The sequence below is a fragment of the Aethalodelphis obliquidens genome, unplaced genomic scaffold (genome assembly GCF_003676395.1).
Source record: "Aethalodelphis obliquidens isolate GAN/ISIS:26980383/991018 unplaced genomic scaffold, ASM367639v1 scaffold116, whole genome shotgun sequence".
NCBI classification, from domain to species: domain Eukaryota; kingdom Metazoa; phylum Chordata; class Mammalia; order Artiodactyla; family Delphinidae; genus Aethalodelphis; species Aethalodelphis obliquidens.
The window spans coordinates 472,844-497,394 of NW_020838060.1; the positions used below are offsets into that span (position 1 = coordinate 472,844).

A 24,551-nucleotide genomic window follows, 5' to 3' on the forward strand; every position below is an offset into this window, starting at 1 on the left:
TTGAAGTGAACTCATGGTTTTCAATACAGTTATAGTATAAATATAGTATAAATAATAAACATAGTATAAATAAATATATGTATATATTGTTTATATATATGTATATGTATACATACAAAAATATTCTCGGTCCACTGAAAGTACCTGGAAGGAGCAAAATGCCAATAGCAATGAGCATACCTAGCGCACAGAGTGTGGCTTCAAGATAGCATTCTCAAGGGCTCCTTGGAGAAATGCCTGATTCCAGGGTTGGGGCAGGAAAGTACAAGATAAGCCTGGAACATCTTGGTATGCCAGAAAGCAAGGACATGTTCAAAGAATGATCGGGACATGATGAAAAGACACAGAAGCTTAGCTTGAAATGTTCCAACGGGAAAATGTGAAAATAGTTTTACCACCAAAATAATGATACTAGCTCACTGATTAAAACAGGAAACTATGAGCTCATATAGACATAGACAAATAAACTGAAAATTTGATGAGAAATGTCATCAAGTATCTCCCCACAAAACACTTAATTACAAAGAGAAGACGACTAACTTTAAAGTGGCGAAGTTTGGAAGACACCATTTAAATCAAGTGATCAAAGTAAACAGTATCAGTAATGGGCCAAATAGAAATTATGTGCCATCTGATAAGATACAACAAGAATACAGCATTGCTTCTGTGATATTCCTGCCAAAAATGTATAACCTTAAGTCTAATCATAAGGAAACAGCAGACAACCTAAATTAAGGGCTATTCTACAAAATAAGTGGCCTGAAATTTTCAACAGTGTCAAAGTCATAAAAGTTGAAGAAACACTGAGAAACTGTTTCAAACTGAAGGAGACTAAAGAGACAAGATAACTAAATGTAACAAGTCATAACGGAGAACTGGATCTTTTTGCTATGAAGGGCATTATTGAGACAACTGACAAAATTTGATGGGGGGGTAGGGATGAGGATAAGACAGTAATAATGTATCAGGGTTAATATCCTTATTTTGATGGTTACATTTTGGTTAAGTAAAAAAACGTCTTGGGCTTCCCTGGTGACACAGTGGTTGAGAGTCCGCCTGCCGATGCAGGGGACACGGGTTCGTGCCCCGGTCCGGGAAGATCCCATATGCTGCAGAGTGGCTGGGCCCGTGAGCCATGGCCACTGAGCCTACGCGTCCGGAAGCTGTGCTCTGCAATGGGAGAGGCCATAACAGGGAGAGGCCCGCGTACCGCAAAAAAAAAACAAAACAAAAACAGTCTTTGTTTATAGGAAAGACACCCTGAAATATTTGGGGAAGGTGGAACGTTATATAGGTACGTCACTGACTTTCAAATGGTTCAGGAAAAAAAAGGTTTTGCTACTATGCTTGCAAGTTTTCTGTAGGTTTGTGATTTAAATTTAAAACATTTTTTAGAATTTTGTCACTTATTCAAATGAAACCTTTACTAGCCACTCTAAAATGCTCACCCCAATGACACTTCACGTTCTCCTTCCTGCTTTAGTTTTCCCCTTTAGCACACATATTTCATTTATTTATCTAGTTGACTGTTTCACCCAGGAGGATCTATGAGGGCAGGAATTTTTGTCTGTTTTATTCACTGCTGTGTCATGAGTGCTTAGAACATTGCTGGAACACAGCAAGTGCTCAATAAATAATGAAAAAATAAATGGATAAGCCTGTTAAATAAATGTTTGAAGAAAGATATAACCATTACAAGGATGGGTGAAATAAAACTGTTACTCTCATCATCAATGATAGTTTGCTAAAAATCCTTTTGGAATTGAAAGTCATAAAAATATTAATATCCTTTAACCTATAAATTCCACTTCTGGGAATTTATTCTAAGGAACTATCCTAAAATATGGGGAAGTAATCACAATGTCAAGGTGTTCACTAGAGTGAAAAACAATAATAAAGGAGAGAGAGAGAGAAATATTCAAAAAGCATTGGATAAAGTATGCCATACCCACAGATTAAAATTCTATTTCAAATCCCGCCATCCTCTGAGCCACCTCTCGCAGTCAGCGCGTCCCAGCGCATTCCCTCCGTGCCCCTCCATCTGTACCCACATTTACACCTCCACACACACCCGAAGCCACAAAGTATACTCTGCGCGCTCCAACTGCACCCTGTTTTTACCTTCCTGGGAAACCCCACACTCCACCCACCTGGACCAGGCCCTGGCCCTCGCCCCAGCCTGCAGCCGTCCCCTATGCTGTTGAAAAGAGAACATTTCCGGATGGAGGGGCTTGGGTAAATGGGCCAGTTTCCCCATCGCAGGGTGCTGGCAGTTGGGCTGGGTCCGAGAGACCGGTGCCCTGAGTCTGTTCTTCAGGGGAGAGGCTCCAGGTACAGGCAGCGATGGTCTCCTGAGACGAATTCTAGACACCTCACTACTGCTGGGAGGAACAACCGGCCCCAACGATGTGCGTTCGGGTTGCTTTGGCCTTGGACCTTGGGGCCCCATGGTTCCTGGCCAGGGGCTCACGTCACTGCCCCAGAAGAGACTTGCGCCCCTTGCGTGTTCAGTTCACTCCCCCGTTCTGGCCTCCGGCTGTCCTGCCCCTGCACAGCTTCGGAGCCAGAGCCCTGTCCCGGACACCTGGCCACAGGCCCTGAGCCAAGGCGGCGCTGCACTGTGACTCTGAGTAGGAGGGAAGGCACTGAGGAGGACTGGGGTTTGCTTAATAGGTGGGATGAGCCACACTCCTCACGGAGGAGTCTGGGACAAGGGGCCTCCAACACTGGGGCACCCAGGTGTAAAAGAAAAAACAATTAATTAATATATTAATTTAAAATAAGGCTATAGGTATAAAGTTTCAATTATGCAAGATGAAAAAGTTCTACAGACCTGCTGTACAACATTGTGTTTATAGTTAACAATGTAGTTAAATTTTAGTTAAAATTTTGTTAAGAGGGTAGATCTCATGTTGGTTTTTTATCACAATAAGAAAAAGGCTATAAAATATATATAACTACATGTAAAGGATGTTTTAAAAAATCTATCATGCCAATCTGTGTATGAGTACAGATATGGAATTAATAAACACATTAAAAAATTCTATTTCATTTGAAATTCCATTTGTTTTGAAATTTCATTTCATTTGAAATTCTGAAAATGCGGGAAACTGCTTTTTTTAATGTATTTTTACATGAAGGGAAAAAACAAACAGAATATAGATTTACAGTCTATTAGTCCAACTAAATAAAAATATGCACTTTAATAAGCAATTATTGTATTGGGGCAAATTTTGTTCTTCTCTATTTTCCAAATTGTTGGTAATATGGTTGTAATTTACATTCTTAAAATACATCTATAATAAATTTATATTTACTTTTAGAAAACACATCATGGATGAAATTAGCTAGATATAGAAAGTATTAACCCCATGAAAGAATAACTGTCTGGCTGAAGAGATTAGGAACATACAAACCAAATATTGACTAGTCTGCATTCAAATATGACTAAATATAAAAGAGGTAAAAAAAATTTAAACCTGTTTGAATAAAATGTTAATAGAAAAAAGTGATTTACATAAACTCAAAAGAAGAATTTGGCAGTATCAGTGTATTACTGCTGATGCAAGACATGTTAAATGCAACAAACTCTAAAACCACCAAAAAGATACACTCTACTGGGTCAGGGTAGGTTCATCATGCTTGTCAGGCCAGTAAAGTATCCTTCAAGACTATCCAGCACCCCCCGTTCTGATTCCATGCTCACCAGAGAGTCTTCTGATTATTATCTTGGCCTCCCGGTTAACTTCTTCTAGGAAAGGCATATCCTAGACCTTCACATAGCCACATGAGTACTTGAAATAGGGCTAATCTGAATTGACATGTGCTGTAGGTATAAAATCCACCCCTGATTTTGAAGACTCTGTATGAAAAAACAAATAAATAAACTACCTCAGTAATAATTTTCTTGATTACCTGTTGAAATTATAACATTTTGGATAAGTTGGGTTAAATAAAATATGCTGTTAAAATTAATTTTACCTGTTTCTTTTTATTTTTTTAATATGGCTAAAAAGAAAATTTTAAATTACTTTTGGGGCTCACATTTGTGGATATTATTATATTCCTATTGAACAAGAACACTGAACAAGAATACTGCAGTTGGGACTTCCCTGGCAGTCCAGTGGTTAAGACTTCACCTTCCAATGCAGGGGGTGTGGATTCAATCCCTGGTTGGGGAGCTAAATCCCACATGCCTTGCGGCCAAAAAAACAAAACATAAAACAGAAGCAATACGGTAACAAATTCAATAAAGACTTTAAAAATGGTCCACATCAAAAAAATCTAAAAAAAAATAAAAGAACACCACAGTCAATGTAATTATACCATCTCCCTATAAAGCAATAAATTGACCCTCTGGTTTAGACATTAGCCTCTTGTGAGTTTTCATGGCACAAGCCTGTCCCTCACAGGCTGATCAACTTTGCGTTGACAAAAATTAAGCCATGCTAAATGGAAGATGAGACCTTCACTGAAGTGAGCAAGTCAAGGTTCTGGCATCCTCTGAGCTTCCTGGGCACAAGCTGTCAGCTCAGTCATTTCTCTACCTTCCATCATTTTCTCTCTCAGTTCATAATCTTGTGTTTAGACTGTGTTTTTCAAAGGATAGGGTTGTGTATTATTTATCTTTGTTTTCCTAGCACTTAGGTGCTTTAAACAAAGATATTAAAAAGTTTGTTAAATGAACATTTTTCTACATCCTTTGCCTTTGATCATAGCTACAGGCCTCCTTGCCTTGAAATACTGTGCATAACCTCCTCACTTCTTCATCCGTTAACTGCCACTTATAAAGATTGAACACATAAAAACCTGAAAGTGAACTTATACAGTCACGTGAGCTAAAAACAATAATATCTAATGTGGAGTGAAAGCTTCATAAGCACCACAGCACACTATATTATCAAGGACAGAGCCTTAGAGACAGACTACAGAATTGATATTTCATCATTATGCAATGACCTACATTATATGACCTCTTATTTGTCCCTGAACTCCAACAGCAACCTGAGGCTAATATAAAACAGTGGTGGAAGGGAAAACAGATGACACAAAAAGAAAAGGAGGTTTATTATGGGATCAGTGTAATGATTTGGCTTCATAACATAGACCAGATGGCAATAGCCCCTTTCTCAGCAGGTGGCTTCTCAATGTCCTATGGGTTGTAAAAAACAAATTCACTATCAACCTCCTCTGCTAATAATTATTTCTGAGTACTGTGGCAGTATCAAAACCATGGTGAAAACACACACAATCCCTCAACACAAGGAGAACTAAATAAATAAACTTCTAAATATTTACTTCTGACAAAAGGAAAATCCTCTTCTGAGAAATGCTGTTACCTAACAGATCTTGGCTTCTAAAAAGCCAGGTATGTTCTCATCTTTTATTTTAAATGAAGAAGATGGCCTGTGTTTTACCCAATTTTTTGGCTGTTTTGCAAAAGCCACTGAAAATGCCTGAGAAAGGATTGGCATCAGTTTTACTGAGGTTTAATATTTATAGTTGCTAATTCTGTAAAATCATGAACGCTTTTTCTTTTTTTTTTCTTCACCACGCGGCTTGTGGGCTCCTAATTCCCCCACCTGGGATGGAACCCGTGCCCTCTGCAATGAAAGGGTGGTGTCCCAACCTGTGGACTGCCAGGGAATTCCCCATCCTTTAATATTTTTATAAAAATTGTGTATACAAGAATTCGTTTGCCTTCATTTTCCATACCTCCAAAGAAACCTTTCTGGTGTACAAGACAAACTGAATCAAATAGTCTCTGAAAGGTGACTTACCGATTCCAATAAAAAGTATAATTTGATGACAATTTCTCTTCAATAGTTTGAGACACTTCTAACAAACTACAATTCAGTTGCCTTAACTAAAAGCCTGCAAACTGACCTTTACAAAATTTTCCCAGTAGAAGCGTTCTTTCATTCTAGGAGAGAGAAAAGATCGTACATATGTTACAGCTCTTTATCATTTTACATATGGGCTGAGCGTCATCTTTTAGTGACTTCCCTCCAGATAGTTGGTTGCTCTAATATTTTCCAGAATTGATTCGTCCTTAGGTACCGACTTGACTGAACTATTAAGGCTCACATCAATCCAGAAATTCTGGCTTTAAGATAGGGAAAATGGGAATAGGAACCGCAGAGCTGGCTAACTCCTAGGGACAAGAAGCAAAGTTCACCACCAAACGAAGGTCACTCAAGTGCAAACTTGAAGCAGAAAGGCACAAGGAGAGGGAGAAACAAAGTGGCCTCAGCTCGAATCGCATTTCGAGATCTAGAAAACAGACATAACACATCTCAGTTTATGGTCGTTAAATCGGATGATATTCGTGAATGTGGGACTAAGAATCATGCAATATTTGAAAAGTAGAAAGGAAACAGAAGCTCTGTAAACCGTTAAGCGAGGGCTGTAAAACGTGAGTAAAGAAAAGGAAGGTCGTAAGGACCCCACCTTCCGGGAGAGTTCCAGTCCGCGTTAGCTGGCGGACTCAGCAAGAGGAGGAAGAAGAGGAGGGAACACTTCAGCGGGACCCTTGGCGCCCAGGCTCCTGGCGCGACTTGGAGCAACTCGCTGACGCATGCGCAACTCCCTGACCTAAAGACGAGGGGGCGCCCCGGCCCTCGTTTATCTAGAGGCGGGGGAGGGCGGGGCGAAAACACGTGACCGGGTTGCGGCATTTCTGGCCCAATCCGAGGCGTCTCGGAAAGCGCCCTTGCAGAGCAATTCGGGTGGCCCCCGTTCGTCCGTAATTTCCTGGCTATTTGACTCCGCTCTTGAATCTAAGAATTTAGTTTGTCAGAACTTTCTTCCGTGTGTTCCGTGAATGAAATTAGTGGCACACTCTAAAGTGACTGGCGCTTTTTATTTATTTTTCTCTATAACTAGAGTGTATTTCTGTAATTTCAAGTCCTGTTGCTCTCTCCCCAGCACGCTCAGGTCCTCTTCCTACTGCGTGAGACTCCAGAATCGCTGGAGGGCGCCTTTATGTAAAATCAATCCCCTAGGAAGAGAAAAACTGCTTTATATCTCAGTGGTAGAGGATTAGGGAAATTAAGGTAAAAATTTGAAGAGGCAAGTGTCCCACAGGACTACCACAGATAGCCTCAAAGACATACCCTAAAAGACTACTTTATTTCAATATAAGCATTTAAGTAAAATCTCCCGCTCTGTTTATTCCAGGCTGCTATCAAGAATCTGAAGCAATGATACTGGGATAAGATTACCTGCAAGATGTGGTTGGTTCGCCCCAGAGGAGTGTTACGAGAAACAGGTTTTAGAGAAACTCAGTCTTAAAGCTGGAGTCCTTGAAGTGAGAAGGGCATGGAGTAAAAGCAAGATGGATGGGGCTGATTTCTAGGGTTCTGATCCATCATGAACTGACTTTTACAGCCCAGGAACCTTGGCATTGGGAAATCAAGCAGTACTGCAAAAGGATAAGATGCCAAATATGTCGAAACAATAAAAAAAGGAAATTTCCCTCCACATATCGCAATATGGATAGCTTGGTAAAAATAAGACCCCTCACCTGGAATCCTGTTCAGGAAGAGTTCACTCATTTCCTACAAATAATAAATCCTCAACACTGCAGAAATGAGTCTGTTCATAACTCAGAATATTCTCAGAAAACGGGGACGGGGTGCACAGCTAAAAGCTCTGAACCTGCACTGGCTTTTCTGCTAGAGTTGCAGCGTGATGGTAATTGCTGCTTCCCTTGCAGACACTAGCTTCCTCTGTTGCTGCTGTCATTGGTTCTTAAGAAATATAGTTGCTCCAACTTCAGTTCCTTCCATGATACTTATAGATTCTTCTACCAACCCTAGTATTCCTCAGACACAGCTGTCTATATAAATGACATTGAGCTCCATTGAGTACACTGCTACTGGCTTCTTGGTGCCAAGAGAAGATGACTGTGGGAGAAAATGCCTTCCAGTGGAGAAACCCAATAGCCTCTGTGAGTTAATTCTGGAGCTGTGGAGTGAGTCTAACCAGGAAAAGTTACAACTAAAGTGGAGGGCACAGGTCATGGCCTTCATCTGCAAGATGAAGTATTTAATAGGAGAATCAGAGAAAATAGGGAACTGTTTACAAAGTCACTTCTTGAACAGCTAGAATGAGTTGTTTTCACCAGTGTTGTGTGCCTATTTGGTGGCGTCAGTATTGACAAGTAATGTGGATGTGTCCATTTTATAAGTAACCAGGTACAAATGATGCCTCAACAAAAATCTAAATTATTTGTAAATATTCATAACATTGAAAGTCATACTTGCTTCTGATTCCTACTCAAGCAGAACTGCTGTCATGGGATAACCCTGCTTCAGGGTCTTACCACCCAAAAAAGTGGCTAGATTTGTATAAAAGTATTTTACCAATATATAAAGCCTTTTTAAAGATTCTCCTGGAAATCATTTTGTAATTTCCATTTTGTGGTAGAATCTGTTCTCCTTCAAGTTAGGGCTCTTCACTAGACTAGTAGTAACACAAGTAGCTGCCTCAGGCCAAATTACCCAAGCCTGGTTCTCAAATCTTAGGCTGATTAGTACATGAAGAAGGAATACAGTAGTAGAATGCTATTATTAAGCAACAGCTGCAGAATATCATTGCATCCAGTACTAGGAACAACAGAGGGGAAATTTTCAGCAACAGGGAGAATAAATGTCACGTGTTCCAAAGCCTCTCTTTAAAATATAGAACAAGGAATAAACAATACTTAAAAGTATTTTTGAATCACAATCTGTCACAGAATTGCTTCTTTGCCTAACACCTCCACCAAAAACTTTTAGTGTATTTCTACCATCTTCTTTAACCAAGAGGGGAAAGGCTTTGAATATTTTAAGCCATAAAACCAAAAAATACCATACTAATTTCAATAAATAATTCCTGCAGTTGAAATATACTTCAATATTTTCCATCTGTCAGGAAGCAGAATTCCATAATTAAAATACCTTTTCGATATTAAACTGTAAAGCAATCATGAAAACATTACTTAACATTACACTTATGCCTTGACTTTATAAAATAGATTCGAGTTGTCTACAAATGAAACATTTTAAAAATCACTTATCACAGGAAAGCCAAAATGAGAGCAGAAAAAAATGTTTGAATCAGGTTGGATTTACTCAAGGTTAACATGCAAGAATTATTTATACTTACATTACCTAAGGACTCTGAAGGTAAACATTATACAGTATTAATGGAGACTTTGCACTCATTTTAGAAAACTATTTGGTGTACAAGAGGTTTATAATCACTTTAGTTAACTATAGATATAGTTACTTCAACTGTAGGTAATAAGTTATTACTTCAAATCAAAATACAAGAAGTACTGGCTCAATCTGCAACTCAAAAAGGAAAATCAATTTTTTCTGCTCTTTGGAAAAAAAGTTAGTAAGCTGATGAGTTAAACTATTACATTGTAGTACCTCATATCACATCCAAGCGTTTGAATGTTAACTTTCAAGCTGATTCTGTTTCTAAAAAGACCTTCAAAGCCCCCAATGGTGGTGTTCAAAAAATGAATGTCATACAGTGAAACTAATCATTAACAACAAATCTTCAATTTATTTGAAGCAATTCGGTTTCAAAAACTTTAAGTTACAGCAGTCACAGAAAAAAAAACACGGAACAGTCAGAAATAATAAAAGAATAATGAGGAGTACTGCATTTTTTTGTTTTTAACACTGTCATGGCTTTATTCAAAACACAGTTGCACAAAAGTATTAACTTCAAAGTTTTTAAGGAGGGTTTCGAGGAATTCAACACACTATATACATACTGCCATACAAAGAGCATTAAAATAGGACCAAAAACTTCTACAAAATATAAAACCCACCCTTACTTATTTGCATGAAAATACCACCCACAAAGCTAAGTAAGTCTTAAAAAGTTTTTTGGAGGCTCTAAGTGTTGTTTTCAAACCAAAGAACTCTCATTTTGATTGCACAATAAGATGATTGATAAGAAAGTCAATATATAGATTTAACTTTTAAAATAAGTATTTTATAATCTGGCATACTATGCAATGAGAACCCTTAACGGACTAAAACAGGGCATTATAATTGTTAAAAAGGAGTAAAATGTTAGCCTTTTGGAGATTCCAATCCCCCCACTAAACTTATCCCAACAGTTTTATTTCAGTCAGTTATGCAAATTTTTTAGTTTATCCACAAATAACTTCATCATTTTTTACTTTAAATCCCCAAGTCATACATTTTAAACCAAAAAAGAAGCAATACTATATTCAGTAATTTAAACGTGTCCCAGTACGAAAGTGTAACTTCAATTAATTTGCTGATACTAACTTTTTAAAAACTTACAAATATTCAAAACAAAGGGGAAAAAATTTTTAGATAGCCAAGATTAAGAAAGCAATTGCCTTGAACATGGAGCCTCCACAACAAAAAAAAGGGGATGTACTTGCCTACTCATAATATATTTAGTAGCTGTATAAGGAAACACACACTCACAGTTATCCCAAATATTTTTCTATTTTTAATGGACATCCACCTGAAACCAAATCTTAATTTTAATATTGATTTAGTTTCAAATATTTTTCCAACTGTCCAGTATATTTCAATTAAATGCTATATCTGGTAATGCTTTAAAACTATAGAAAGAATAATTAAAGGTTCTACTCAGGAAAATTAGAAGTACTTTGCAGAGTGGTATCTAAATCACTTGGAAAGCTAATCTGATTTGAATGTCTCATTAATTATCAACAGGCAATTGTTCTGACTTTTGAGGAACACACATGCTGCTTCCAAGAGCCTCCTCTGCTTCTTTTCTTTCTTCATCCTCCTAATACAGTCTGTACATCTTGTCAAGAAAGAGATTTACAGTAAGCAGAGTCTGTTGCATAAAACTGTATTGATAATAATATTCCTATTTCAGAAAATACTCAATTTCTTTCACTTAGCTTGTTTAAAGCTAAGACAGGTCTGAAAAGGTGGTTGAGGTATAAGACAAAGTCATCTTGGGTGTCCATAAGTTTCCCAACTCTTTTTTGAGAAGAGGGGAGTGAAACAAGAAAGGAAGGTGATCATAAAAGAATCACTGAGAGGAAAACAAAGAATGCACACTTAAAACAAAACAAAATAACAACCGTTGGCAGGTCATGATCTTCGACTTGAAGAAAGGGCTCTCCTACATGTCTCTGAAATCAGTATAAGCAATTTTTCCTTGGAAACTAAAATCTTCTTAGTCACCTGGCTTAAAAGGTTTTAGAAGCCTTCACAAAAGCCATGAACTATATTGTTGAATAGAATCTTTACTATTCTGCTCCTACTTTCCAAGCTACTCATGTGACAAAAAAGCACCCAAATACCCTCAGCCAAAAAAAAAAAGTCACTGCCTTCAAACTAAAGATCTCTGGGTTGCCCCTAAAAAAATAACCAACTTATCATTCAAGAGACTATTTTCATTCCAGATTCCAGCCAACTGTGATTTCAGTTAATTTATAAATAACTTTAAAATCCTATGAATGAAATGCACCATATTACGCCTGTGTAAAAGCAATCATGTTTTAATTATACTAAAAATGACTAACACAGTGAACTTTAATTAGAAAAATTAAGATTCTAAATAAATTGCTAGGGAATTTCACAATGGGGTCAATGAAAATTTGTCTCTACATACAATATGATCATTAACAGACTAGTTAATCTTACTTGGAATGGTAAGGCAAAAATAGTAAAACCACACTTTTCCTATAAAAAGTTACACATTATCTTCTGTAGGGATAGCTATCGTACATGAAGAAACAAAGAAGATGTGATCACTCTATTGCACACCCAGTAATATTAGGGAATCTGGTCTCAGAATGATCTAGTCATCTTCTTCCTCTCCATCATCTTCAGCATCTCGTTTCCTCTTTTCCCCTCGAAGACCTTCTTCTTCTGAAAGAGTAAAAGGAAAACTGTAAAATACTTAATTTTAACAAATGAATATTTGTTAAGCTACAGAATTTTGAATCTTAGTGAAAAGTTAATGGCGTATGAAAATTATAGGTTAAGTTTCTCCTCTGCATTACTTTCAATTTCAGTATTGAAACAGCCTTAATAGACTTAGAAATTCATAAATAATGACAGCTTGCTATGCGCCTTAATAGACTTAGAAATCCATAAATAATGACAGCTTGCTATGCACCCTTGTGGCCAAATCATGAAGTACAGATCAAAAAACCAAGGGCTTGACATCATTGGAATTGTTAGTGAATTTTTAAATTTCTTGAAAGGCCTAGGTAAAGAGAAGCAGAGAGCAAATCTAAAACGGGCATCATCTGGAGTTCAACTGTTCTTCTCTTATAAATAAAGTTTCACCCCCTCCAAAATGAAAGGCCCTAAGAAAATAATAAATTGAGCTTATGGTTCCATTATCTCTTCATTCCTGTTTAGAAAATAAATGTTACAAGCTGTTTTTTTTCTTTTAAATGGAATTAATGAATACCCTGAGAAAACTCCTCTTTAAAAAAGGTTTTACACCAAAAAAAAAAAAAAAAGGTTTTACACCTTTCAAGGAATTCTATTATATGTTACCAACATCAAAGAGATCAGTGATAATTTGAATTATAGACTCATTCTTTAAAATCCATGAATAATAGCTTTTTAGGATTTTTGAATGGCTAATGTAACTCACCCTCTTCTTCTTCTTCTTCCCCTTCTTCAACATAGTCATCATCATCTTCTTCATCCTTGAGATTCAAATATTCAGTTTGAATATGATGCAAATGAACTTATTTTCGAAACAGAAATAGACTCACAGACATAGAAAACAAACTTACGGTTACCAAAGGGGAGAGGGGGTGGGGGAGGGATAAATTAGGAGTTTGGGATTAGCAGATACAAACTACTATATATAAAATAGATAAACAACAAGGTCTTACTGTATAGCACAGGGAACTATATTCAATATCCCGCAATAAACCATAATGAAAAAGAATATGTATATGTATACATATATATGTATAACTGAATCACTTTGCTATATACCAGAAACTAACACAACACTGTAAATCAACTATACTTCAGTTAAAAGAAAAAAATTCAGTTTGAGAATAAATAAGCCATGACATGGGCTATTCACTGTTTGATAATAATACATTCCAATAGGAGCAAAAACTATGGTCATCCTGTGTTCTGACAACCTCTGCCTCACTTACAGAGGTCTTTTTTAAAAACCCAACTAAATCTAGTTTCTTCATGAAAACAAGTTATGTTTGAGACCAGCAACGTTCAAAAGAACTTTCTGCAACAATGGAAATGTTCTGTACCTGTGCTGTCCAATACAGTAACCACTAGCCACAGGTGGCTCCTGAGCATTTGAAATGTGACCAGTGCAAATGAGGAACTGAGTTTTAATTTTATTTTACTTTAACTAAATAAACAAATGTGCCCGGTGGCTAATGGACAGAGTAACTTTTGACTATTTCAAAGACACAGTCTTCTGTTTTATAGACTGAGGAAGGATCACCTGAATCTTAGCCTGAACACAGCTACACGTGTTGAATAAGTCACTTAATCTCTCTGGACCTTAGTTTTCCAATCAATGAAAGAAAGTATTCATCTAGAAAGATCTCTAAGTTCCTTCTACATCTAAAAATCTACACATCAAAATAGCAAATGTCAATAAAAATCACAATAAAACTTGATCTACAACCCCTGTGGAATGAGTTGTTCTGCATAGCTAAGATTTAAACATAGCCTTGAAACATCATAACCATTTATTTTTTAATTTAGCCAACCGGGATAAAATCTCTAAAGTACACTGCACACTTCTACCATTTTATGCTAAACCTAACAAATCTTTTTCTTGAATTGTCATAGTCACCATTGTGACCATGAGCAGTACACTAATTAGTATATGCCAATTCTCTCAAAGCCTATTAATATATATAAGATGGTTTTTTCCTTTTTAAAATGACCCTGGCCTCTACTTTGAGTTGTATCTTTCCATAGTTTTTATGCCTTCTCTTTTGCAGTTAGTTACTATTTCAATTTTAATCTGCTATGGATTCAGAAAATAGATCAACAAGCTTACCAGAGAACTGAATATAAAAGAGAAAACAGGATTAGAATAATGGCTTGAATACTCTCCTACAAAGAAAATGTCTTTTGTTACGTATACCTTTCACAGTTACCGCCTTGTGCTTGGTTGTGTTCCAAATGGTTAAGTTCTAATATATGTTTGAAAAAATGGAATCAAGCTAGGGGTTGATTGGAGGGTCCCCCCTCCAACCCCAAAATAGTTTACCCCTCCTTAAAAATAGTTTAAATGGCAAATGTTAAAAACTGCTGTGTAGTTAGGAAAAACTTGGACAACCCACACTTTTCAAAGTATCCACAGCTCTATTTGTGTCTATAAATATTAAACAGAACCTATTTTTCCAGCATTTAGCTTAAAGCCCCTGAGAAACTAAACTGCATGACACTTATATCAGAAATCATTCTTATACAGTCAATTCAAACACGAAAACATTCCATACCAGAACACCCAAGCTGCCAGGAGCATAAGCAATAGATGGGGTAGCAAATAAACTAAGGAACTATAGTAAAAATCAGGAGAATGTGTGGGCTTACATTTAAAGAAGAAAAGAAAGGAAGAGAAGAGGGGTAGAGGAGAGAGGGGATGGAAGAGTGGGGAAAGAGAGAGGAAAAGAAGGAGAAAGAAAAGGACATTTTAAACATTTCAAATCTGCAAGGAATGATAAATGAGGGTATTTAAATATTTATAATTTTTTAAAAGCCACTTGAAATACTAATCACATTTATTCATGATAATTTAGAAAAGCCCAAGTCTAAAAAGCAAATTTTGTTTTAAACAAAACATGATTAATCAATTCATGTTTTTATGCCTTTTAAAAAAATATATCATCTATTAGATTACCAGAGACTTGCTCTGTAAAGATTATGGTCTTAGTTCCTAACTAGTGGGTAATAAAATGTTTCCTCATTTGTACTATGAATAGTTCAAGAACACCATAATTCCCAATTCTTCTAAAGCCCCCATCTCCATTTTTAATGAAGTATACTACACATACATAAGTCCTTCTTTATACATATTAATTCCTTACCTCTGAAGAGCAGCTGAAATAGAAACAAGACTCAAACAAAACAGAGCTAATCAAATACCATTTCTAATTTCTTTTTTAAGTCTTATAGTCTCTGAAGTTTCTCTGGCTCTTAGCTTCTAAAAACAAGACTTCGGGCTTCCCTGGTGGCGCAGTGGTTAAGAATCCGCCTGCTAATGCAGGGGACACGGGTTTGAGCCCTGGTCCAGAAAGATCCCACATGCCGCGGAGCAACTAAGCCCATGTGCCACAACTACTGAGACTGCACTCTAGAGCCTGTGCTCCGCAACGAAGAGTAGCCCCTACTCGCCGCAACTAGAGAAAGCCGGCATGCAGCAACAAAGACCCAATGCAGCCAGAATACATAAAAATAAAATAAATAAATTTATTTTTAAAAATAAAAACAAGACTTCATTTTAAAAAACATCCAAATTATCTCATCATGATTGAAAACTTCTGGTCCCAGCTACCACATTGACTTAATGTTGTATGTATTATCTTAGAGATGTTTGCTCTATACTCCACATCATTTTTAGTTAATATTTCCCAGTACTCAATGGAATGATAAACATAAACATTTGCAGTTAGCTGAAGGTCATTTTTAAATGACTTAATACTATTTAAAGAAGAATTACTGGCAGAGAAAATAAAAAGTCAATTGCAGGGAATTCCCTGGTGGTCCAGTGGTTAGGACTCCGTGCTTCCACTGCAGGGGGCATGGGTTTGATCCCCGGCCAGGGAACTAAGATCCCGCAAGCAGTACAGCACAGCCAAACAAACAAACAAACAAACAAAACAAACCAAAACAAAGTCAAACTGCAAAATAACAAGTCCATTATTTTACTAAGTAAATTAAAACTTAGGGGAAAAATATTCAAGTTGTATGCTGATGTAAACTGAATAGGTTGCCTTTCTCCCTGAATACTTAAAATGCTTAAAAGTTCTGTTCTTCATTATTGTAAAGCTAACTCACGAAAGCCCCAAACAAGTTTAAGTCCCATTTTTTCTACACTAGTTTCATATTTAAAATGGTATCAGAGGGCTTCCCTGGTGGCGCAGTGGTTGAGAATCCGCCTGCCAATGCAGGGGACACGGGTTCAATCCCTGGTCTGGGAAGATCCCACATGCCGTGGAGCAACGAAGCCGGAGCGCCACAACTACTGAGCCTGTGCTCTAGAGCCCATGAGCCACAACTACTGAGCCCGCGTGCCGCAACTACTGAAGCCCGTACGCCTAGAGCCCGTGCTCCACAACGAGAGAAGCCACCGCAGTGAGAAGCCCGTGCATAGCAACGAAGAGCAGCCCCCGCTCACCGCAACTAGAGAAAGCCTGCCCGCAGCAAAGAAGACCCAACACTGCCAAAAATAAATAGATAAAATAAATGATAAAATTTTTTAAAAAATGGTATCTGAGAAACATCATCATTAATTAGTGATACTGTCTATCTAACTAATGTAAAAGTCATTAGGAGAACAAACAAAAATACAATTTCTAGTCTAAATAAGAGATGTTATTTTTAATAAATATTACTTTAAATTATGAATTATGAAAACAAAACTCAATAATTTAACATTAGGAGAAAATAACTTATCTAAACTCCCAGGGACTAAAGATCATTTGTTCAAGTCAACTGATTTCCTGTGAACCTACTATGTCCCAGTCAATGTACTGGATGCTGAGATAGAAAAATGAACAGCCCTCCCCTGAAGGAGCTATCTAGTAGAAAGTGGCCAAATAAACAAGTTTTTACAGAAGTGTCTACAGGCAACAGACACCTAATCAAGGTTCAAAGGTAACAGAGGAAGGAGTGACTGTCTCTTAAAAATTACAGAAAGCTTCAATAATGAGGCAACGCCAGAGTTGACTGTTTAAAGATAAGAATCACGAGGCATGATTTGAGTGGTAGTTACACAAGTATGTACAAATATAAAATTTCATGGAGTTGTACATAAAATCAGTCCACTTTACATGCTTTAGTATATTTATGTTTACCTGAGAAAAAAGAAAGTAAAGTTCATCAGAAGGCATGGGTAGAAAGTCATTTCAGATAGAGTAAACAATGTGTATACAGACAGAAAGGCATTAATAGCTTCGTGTGATGATTTAATTTGGTATTGAGGGAGATGAAGCTAGAGAAGGTAGCAGAGGCTAGATAATGAAGGGCCTTGTATGTCTTGGTGGCAACAGGGAAACATTAAAGGGTTTCAAGCAGGCCAGTGATATGATCACATTTGCATGCAGACTACACAGGCAAGCACTATGGAGGATACAACAAAGTGGTGACGCTGTTCTCAAAGAGACCATTTAGAAAACTACTAGAAAAGCATAAGCAAGAAATAATTAGGGGAAAGTTTTCATGAGTGCCTATAACGTGCCAGCAACTAGATACTTTACACATGTTAGTTTGTTAAATCCTTAACGACCCTATGAAGTTGGTATAATCTCAGTTTTATAAATGCAGAAACTGAGGCTCAGAAACATTTGTAAAATGTTTCCACTGTCCCATGCTGCTGAGAGAAGAACCGATTTGAAAGCTATCTAGGAGGTAAAATCATAGGGTTTATTATCTGGATATAATATGAACTGAGGGGCAGTGGGAAAAAAGATAGGCACACGCACACACACACAAGTTAGAAACAACTCTCAGATTTCTACACAGCTTACTTTTTATATTACTTAACCCTATGCCTAAACAGTTAATTTTCAGTGCACATAAGAAGGTCTATTCACCTGAATTTCTTCTTTCATTAAGTATGAGAGGCCCACCTCCTCTTCTCCCTCTCCCAGTTCTGAGCCTGCTTCATCTTCATCCTCATCCTCATCCTCGTCCTCCTCCTCTTCTTCCTCTTCCTCATATCCTTCAGGTGGACCAGCTTCATCTTCCTCTTCCTCTTCATCATCTTCATCTCCATCTTTAAAAATATTTTAAAAGATAAGCAAATGTCCAGGCAAATGTTTTTGCCTTGGCCCCTCAAACTCGTAAGCCAATGGGTAGAAAGTATATCAGGGTGATTTTTTTTTTTTTTTAAGATTTCTCTTTTATAACATCCCATTTACTGTTTGAGAAATATGGTGTCTAAATATTAAAATTTTCCCAACGTATAGATTTTTCATCAAAACATTACATGGACTGAAGTTTATTTTACTTTGTGGACACTTCAAAATCTGCCTGTCCATCATTCCATCATTTTATAACACTGTTTATCTATCAAATTCTTCTTACATGTGAAAAACTTTTCAACCAGTAGTAACAGTGTCCCATTACTGACAACAGCTTTTCTGTCATCAGATCTATTAGTCACCCATTTATCCAAAAATGTATATTCAACTCTCTAGAGCATTTCCATCACCACCACCACCCCCCAAAAAAAAACATATCCATTAACAGTCACTCACCATCCTCCTCTCCCGCAGCCCTGACAACCGTTAATCTACTTTCTGTCTCTATGAATTTGCCTCTTCTGGGCATTTCATATAAATGGTGTCATACAATATGTGGCTTGAGTACGGCTTCTTTCACTTAGCAGAATGTTTTCAAGGTTCACACACTGTAGCATGTATCAGTACTTCAATCATTTTTGTGGCCGAATAATATTCCATTGTATGGATTTATCACATTTTGTTCATTCATCAGTTGATAGACACCTGGGTTGTTTCTACTTTGTGACTTGTATGGATAATTATGTGATGAATGGTTCTTTTTTTTTTTTAGTACTATTTTAAAAGTTACCACTTTTACTGGGTGGTGGTGAAGTTTACAGAAATATAAAATTTCATGGAGCTTAATATTATAACAATCATTAAATTCCCCAAAGCTATCAGAAATCTGAATGAATACAAGACTAGGGCTATGAGTTTTTAAATTTTTGTCTTACTAACGTCTTTTTTTCCCCACACCTAAATACCCAGGCCCAATCTAATCTGCCAGCTAGACTGGAGGCTATAACTGTGACACATTTATGAGTATTAAGAATGATTACCTTCATCATCCTCTTCTTCTGAGTCTGGTGCTTCATTATCCTCCTGGTCAAATCCATCTAAGTATGTGATTTGCTGTAGCAGTTCAAAAATACTTTCTCTATAATCTTCCAGGTTTGTGATCTCACAGTTAAACAAGTCAAGACTCTTCAAATTCTTAAGATTTTGCTGGAAAAGTAAAAAGTTAAAAATTACATTCAAGATTTAAAAACTCATGTTATTTATTTTTAATTCATGAACCAGAACATGTATAAAACTTTAAATCAAGAGAATGATTTTTGGATTTTTAGAATTTTATAATGAAGGGTTATTATATCAAGCACAGCTAATTCTCTTAATGAGGCCCTGGCACCTAAACTCCACGGGAGTAGGAACTTTGTTTTGGCAACTGCTGTATCTCTAGCACCTGGCTTAGTGCCTTACTCATAGTATGCACTCAGTATACTTTGTTGACTGAATCTGTGCCTAAATAGGCAACAACAATAACATGGTTAGTTTAAATCCACAGTCAAGCTTATTTTCAACAATTTCAACCTCCTCCCAAGCTTTTTTTAAAAAATCAGAGCAACAATTTTCAGAGTTTCACTTCATCCCCTTTTCCTTCCCTCATACCAGGAAACAAAGGAGCAAATAAAAATAATCAAGAAGAAAGAAAAAGGAATAGAATTTAAGAAAATACTGGAAATTTTAAAACCAGATATTCAGCTCCTGAAGTTGATGATAAAATAAATTTCTCACTGATTTAAAAATTTATCTGGGGCTTCCCTGGTGGCGCAGTGGTTAGGAATCCACCTGCCAATGCAGGTGACACAGGTTCGAGCCCTGGTCTGGGAAGATCCCACATGCCGCGGAGCAACTAAGCCCATGCGCCACAACTACTGAGCCTGCGCTCTGGAGCCCGCGACCCACAACTACTGAAACCCGCGCACCTAGAGTCCGTGCTCCGCAACAAGAGAAGCCACCGCAATATGAAGCCCGCGCACCACAACGAAGAGTAGCCCCCGCTCTCCGCAAGTAGAGAAAGCCCGCGCGCAGCAACAAAGACCCAACGCAGCCAAAAAACATAAAATAAAACCGTAAAGTAAATAAATTTATTTTTAAAAAATTTATCTGAATGTTTTACTCCAAAGGAAAATAAAGCAGTATCATCTAGATCACGACATATAAGAAATTCAGAAGTTTCAAATGAGTGACATAAATACAAGTCAGTAAGATAAAATTCAAGCAAATCTCAGAAAAATTCAACCAAAAAAAGCAAGTCCAGAGACAAACCTTTCCACTTACCAGAGCTTCTACTGTACTAAGATCTTTGATTTTGTTTCCACTCAAATTGAGGTAGGTAAGGTTTGGACATTTCTCTGCCAGGACTTCCAAGCCTCCCGAGATTATATTGTCACTAAGTTCCAACTATAAATTCAACATGGGGAGAAAACAAAGAATGGTGAAGGCTTAGGACACATCAAAGATTTCTCAAATGTATCAATTTAAAGAAGAAAACAATTGTCATTCTCTCTGGCTTCAAGGGACTGTCACAGTCTTTAATTTCCAAAATCCCACCTATGACTGCCAAATAAAATATTAGAATCTCTATATAACAGACTTCTAACTCAGTTTTGGTTCCAGTTGTATAATAGTTGGATTTTATGTTTCAAAGAAAAACATTTGGTAGATGTTAAATTCATGCCATAAAGCGATTTCATTAGTCAATTTAAATTTCCAAAAGTAATATGACAGCTGATTTCAAAATCCTACAAAACCCCATTTTCCTACCTCTAGAAACTTAGAACCTTCTAATTAAAATGCAGAATGGTTGTTTCATTTGGGAAAAAAATATACATAATAGCCCACGGCATCAAAATCATGATGCTTTCACGCCTAGTGCCAGCTTACCTTTCGAAGTTTATTTAAGCTGGGCAGCCGGGCCAGTGAACTTAGTTCCACATTAGCCATACTCAGAAACTCTAGTTTTTTAAAAGTATCATTCAGGCCCTCAATTTCCCCATTGACACAGAGGCAATTATCAAGGACCAACTCTGTCACCTATAAGAGAGAATATGAATGATTCTTTAGTTTGCAGTCTGTTTAGCAAAAGACCTGGGTCCTGACACTCTGGAAATGTGAATATTAAAACCATCAATTCCCTCATATAGATCCTTTTCATTCTCCCCCCAAATTGAAATACAGTCTTAAGTCATCATTGTAAGTTAACTTTTTAAATTTAAACTTGGACTAAGAAGTTCAATGCCTGCTTCAAATCACTAATAAAAAAATTTTAATTGCATAAAAAATAAGACTTTGAAAAAGGTCCCATGTGAAAATTGTTTCTGACCCTCATGAAAAAGACCCTCAACATCAGGGCATATATTTATGCATGAGGGGATACCAAGGCTACTGAGAAAGGATTTAAGTGAGTCCTAAAACAGCAGGGAGAAGAAAGGAAATTGTTTTATTCACTTTTTCAGTTTAAACCCCCTTATTTTGGTTGATAAATGTCACCAAAACTCAAAAATACCTTGTTACCCTTCATGAAGAAATGTTAGAAAGCTCCTTCTGAGACAGCCCAGCGTTCATATGTTATTTGTTCTAATATCGAGGCGAAACAATATCACCCAGGACAACACATCCTTGACAAAATGCTATTTTTCCCTGCCACCCTGGTAGAATTTTTGTGACTTCTCCCCAGTCTTGGGAAGGGGTTGCTGGATCCTCTCTTAGGTCAGAGTTGTAACAAAACTTTCCGGTGTGGGCCTAAATGGACTTAATCTTAAGAGGGAGGCAGGAAACCCTGGCTCTCCATTCTCAATGCAAAAATATGTTTGAGGTATTTTGAGAAATAAAAATTAGCAACAAGGAATGCTACCTTCTCTATTTGAACATGACATAATTATTTCAGGAAGCAAAGAAGGCATCATAATCTGTTTAGAGAGGAGGAAGCCAAGGCCCAGAGGGTAAGCATGACTGCCTAGGGTCAGTCACAGTATGTGGCAGAGCTGTGCCTCCACTTTGTCTTCTGACTCCTAGTCTAGCTGAGTGGAGGAGAGAGGGCCACTAGGTTTGGTGTCAGAAAACCAGTTCTTCCACTTGAGTAACTTCACTGCCCTGAGACTCCTTTTGCTAATTTGGATTCTACAACAATACCATCCACCTTACAAGTCTGTCGGAAGGAGGAAACAACAAACACGAAAAGTGCTTTGTAAACTGTAAAGGGCTATACAAATAGAAGACCGTTATTACACCACAGGGGAAGGAGGAGAGGCTGCAAAAAGGCAACATCCGGCACTCCCCAAAACTGGCAAGGAAATTACTAGGGATAGGATAGGTATAAGAATGGGGAAGGAGGGGCAAACCCACTTTTCCAACCCAAGACATAAAAGAGTATTCGAAATGTGTGCTTCTTTGAGACAGCATTTTAACTTTGATTTTGTTTGTTTTTTCCTTAAGCCCCTAAAGACTAGGCCCTAGGAAACTTCAAGTTATCTGTGGGATGATAGTAGTGACTGTTTCCTCCTCCCTGCTATCTACCAATTTCAGCAAAACAGAGACTTTTTAAAAAGTACATAAGGACCTTGGATTCCCACCCTTCACGCCGCCACAGCCCACCGAACAGACCCTACTCATCCTCCACGCTGGTATGCACAAGCACCACCTCCACCCCTGCTGGAAAAAAATTATATCCCTTATATTGCAATTCTGGGGTTTATTTCAGAGGCCGCAATCAGCAAGACCCTATAGACATTTTCCTCTGCGACCAGAAATGCGAGGTTCCTCGTTGGCCATGGGCCCCGCTCTCGCGACCTGCCGCTCCGACCGACGGGAAACCCCACAAGGGGCGGGGACTCCCCAAGGAAAAAGGGGGTCGCCTCCCAGCCCGCGTTCCCCTAGCGCCTCCGCCCCGGGCGGGGAGAGCTGGGTGAAGCCGAGGAGGCGCCCGCGAAAAGGAGGCGGAAACGCCTCCCGCCCGACCCCCGAAAAGTTGACCACGACCCCGCCTCACGTGGCCCCTCCCAACCCCGTCTCTTTAACTAAGGCGACAGCAGCGAGAGCGCATCATTTAGTTTCGCCGAGCCCATCTTGAAAACACGAAACTTCTACGACCCATTTGTTGAGTTTTGTGAAACCGTCTCCAGGGATCAAAATTGGAGTTGCAGCCACCACTACGACACGCCGAATTTCGTTACACCGCGGGGGGACGAAGGGGATAAAGCCTCGTGTCCTCTCCCCACCTTCGGCCACTGCGACGAGTCCCAAAACTTACCCGCGGCCGAAGAACGGGCCGCTGACCCAGATTCCGCCTGGCGGCGGGCGGCGCGCACCGCTTCCCGGGGGAGTGGGCGCCGCCAGCAGTGGGCCGTCCGCGGACTCCGCGAGCGACCCCAGCCCGCGCCCGGCGCGACGTCGTCCAACGCCCAGGGGACTCGAGGCCGGAGACGCCCCCCAGCCCAAAAAAAAGAGTTGGCAGCACTGCAGAAAAGTTGGACTAACTTCTCAGGCGACGATGGCTGCGGCAGAGGCGAGTGGGACTGGGGGGTCGCGCCCACGCCGCCGGCCCCAAGGAGCTGGAACGTGAGGAGCGAAGCGGCCGAGCGGCCCCCAACACTCCGCTTCCCGCCTCCACGAGGCCAGGACGTCTGACTCGAGGAGAGGCGAAGGGGCTTAGCCCCCAAGCACACACAAAAACGCCCCTAGAAACTTAAACCCTTCGCCATTTTAAGTAAAAGATTTTAATGATTTAAAAGTTAAAATTAAATATTTTCCCCCAGCCCTACCCCCAGATGGGGGTTAATTCATTACCCCGCCCCACACACCCTCCAGGACCCCCAGAAACCCGATCCTCCGAATACAGGGCTGGTGAGGAAGGGGAGGGGGCTGAGTCATCTCACCTCCTCCGGGGCTCTGTCCCTTAACTCCAGGTTAATCCTCTTCTTCATCTCCATGTCCTCCTCCTGCTCTTCTGCTACTACTCTCCTCCCTTACCTTTTCCTGCCTTTCCCACTACCCCCAACCCTAAAATTTTAAAAGATTTGGAAATGAATGAAAAGAAATGCAAATATAAACGCCCACCACCACCACCAGATAGGTGTGGGGGAGAAAGAAGGGAATAGCAAATGGAGTCCAAGGAGTTGGGACTCTAACTCAGCTGCCCCCACCTTCTTGTCCACACACTCGCGCGCGCACTCACACGCACACACATACACACACCCGCAGTTCCTTCCCCTTCAATGGCTGCTCGGAGACTGAGCCTCCATGACACGGCACCGCCAACCCCCTGGCCTACACTCCACCCACCTCCCGAATGTATTGGTTGATTCTTCAGCATCTCACTACTCCATTGGGTTACATAAATGTCTATCAATCTTTAGGGAGGACCTGAGCCAGAAACACTGTGCCTATTGGCTACGACCAAGCGCGCAGTTAACTCCGATAGGTCCAGGAAGGTGTTCGTCCCGGGGAAATGATTTTGAATCCCAGTAGCCCCCCTCCTTTTCTTTGTGTGATTGGCGCGCTTTCCCTA

At 39.0% G+C, this 24,551-nt stretch overlaps 1 protein-coding gene and 1 long non-coding RNA gene across 5 annotated transcripts in view; both read right to left on the bottom strand.

Moving 5' to 3' along the window:
- The window catches only part of LOC113615396 (uncharacterized), a 50,806-nt gene extending 44,279 nt beyond the window's left edge, over nucleotides 1-6,527 (bottom strand). The window contains exons 1-3 of one of the 2 annotated variants that reach the window (XR_003430991.1): nucleotides 6,451-6,527; nucleotides 5,781-5,923; nucleotides 3,707-3,862 (exon numbers count right to left, since the gene is read on the bottom strand). This is a non-coding gene — a long non-coding RNA (uncharacterized LOC113615396). The remainder of the gene's footprint in view (nucleotides 1-3,706; nucleotides 3,863-5,780; nucleotides 5,924-6,450) is intronic. The other variant, XR_003430992.1, reaches the window with a different exon arrangement.
- Nucleotides 6,528-9,535: 3,008 nt separating this feature from the next.
- On the bottom strand, nucleotides 9,536-24,314 carry ANP32E (acidic nuclear phosphoprotein 32 family member E). 3 transcript variants are annotated; one of them, XM_027097584.1, is made up of 7 exons: nucleotides 23,920-24,314; nucleotides 20,930-21,079; nucleotides 20,324-20,446; nucleotides 19,042-19,207; nucleotides 17,792-17,973; nucleotides 12,631-12,685; nucleotides 9,536-11,891 (listed from the first exon to the last, which is right to left on the bottom strand). In XM_027097584.1, exons 1-7 carry the CDS (start codon nucleotides 23,971-23,973, stop codon nucleotides 11,821-11,823), a joined length of 801 nt encoding a protein of 266 aa, XP_026953385.1. In that variant the 5' UTR covers nucleotides 23,974-24,314; the 3' UTR covers nucleotides 9,536-11,820. The 3 variants fall into 3 exon arrangements, with proteins under 3 accessions (XP_026953385.1, XP_026953386.1, XP_026953388.1); XM_027097585.1 differs by lacking the exon at nucleotides 20,930-21,079 and having other exon boundaries at nucleotides 23,920-24,276; XM_027097587.1 differs by lacking the exons at nucleotides 9,536-11,891; nucleotides 12,631-12,685; nucleotides 19,042-19,207 and having other exon boundaries at nucleotides 17,809-17,973.
- Between the last annotated feature and the right edge of the window lie 237 nt (nucleotides 24,315-24,551).

Coding starts and splice junctions, on each gene's coding strand:
- ANP32E (XM_027097584.1), bottom strand. CDS start 23,973: ATGGAGATGAAGAAGAGGATTAACCTGGAGTTAAGGGACAGAGCCCCG. Junction 17,974..19,041: donor AGAAGAAGAGGATGATGAAG/GTAATCATTCTT, acceptor ATATTTTTAAAG/ATGGAGATGAAGATGATGAA. Junction 12,686..17,791: donor TAATGAAAGAAGAAATTCAG/GTGAATAGACCT, acceptor TTGAATCTCAAG/GATGAAGAAGATGATGATGA.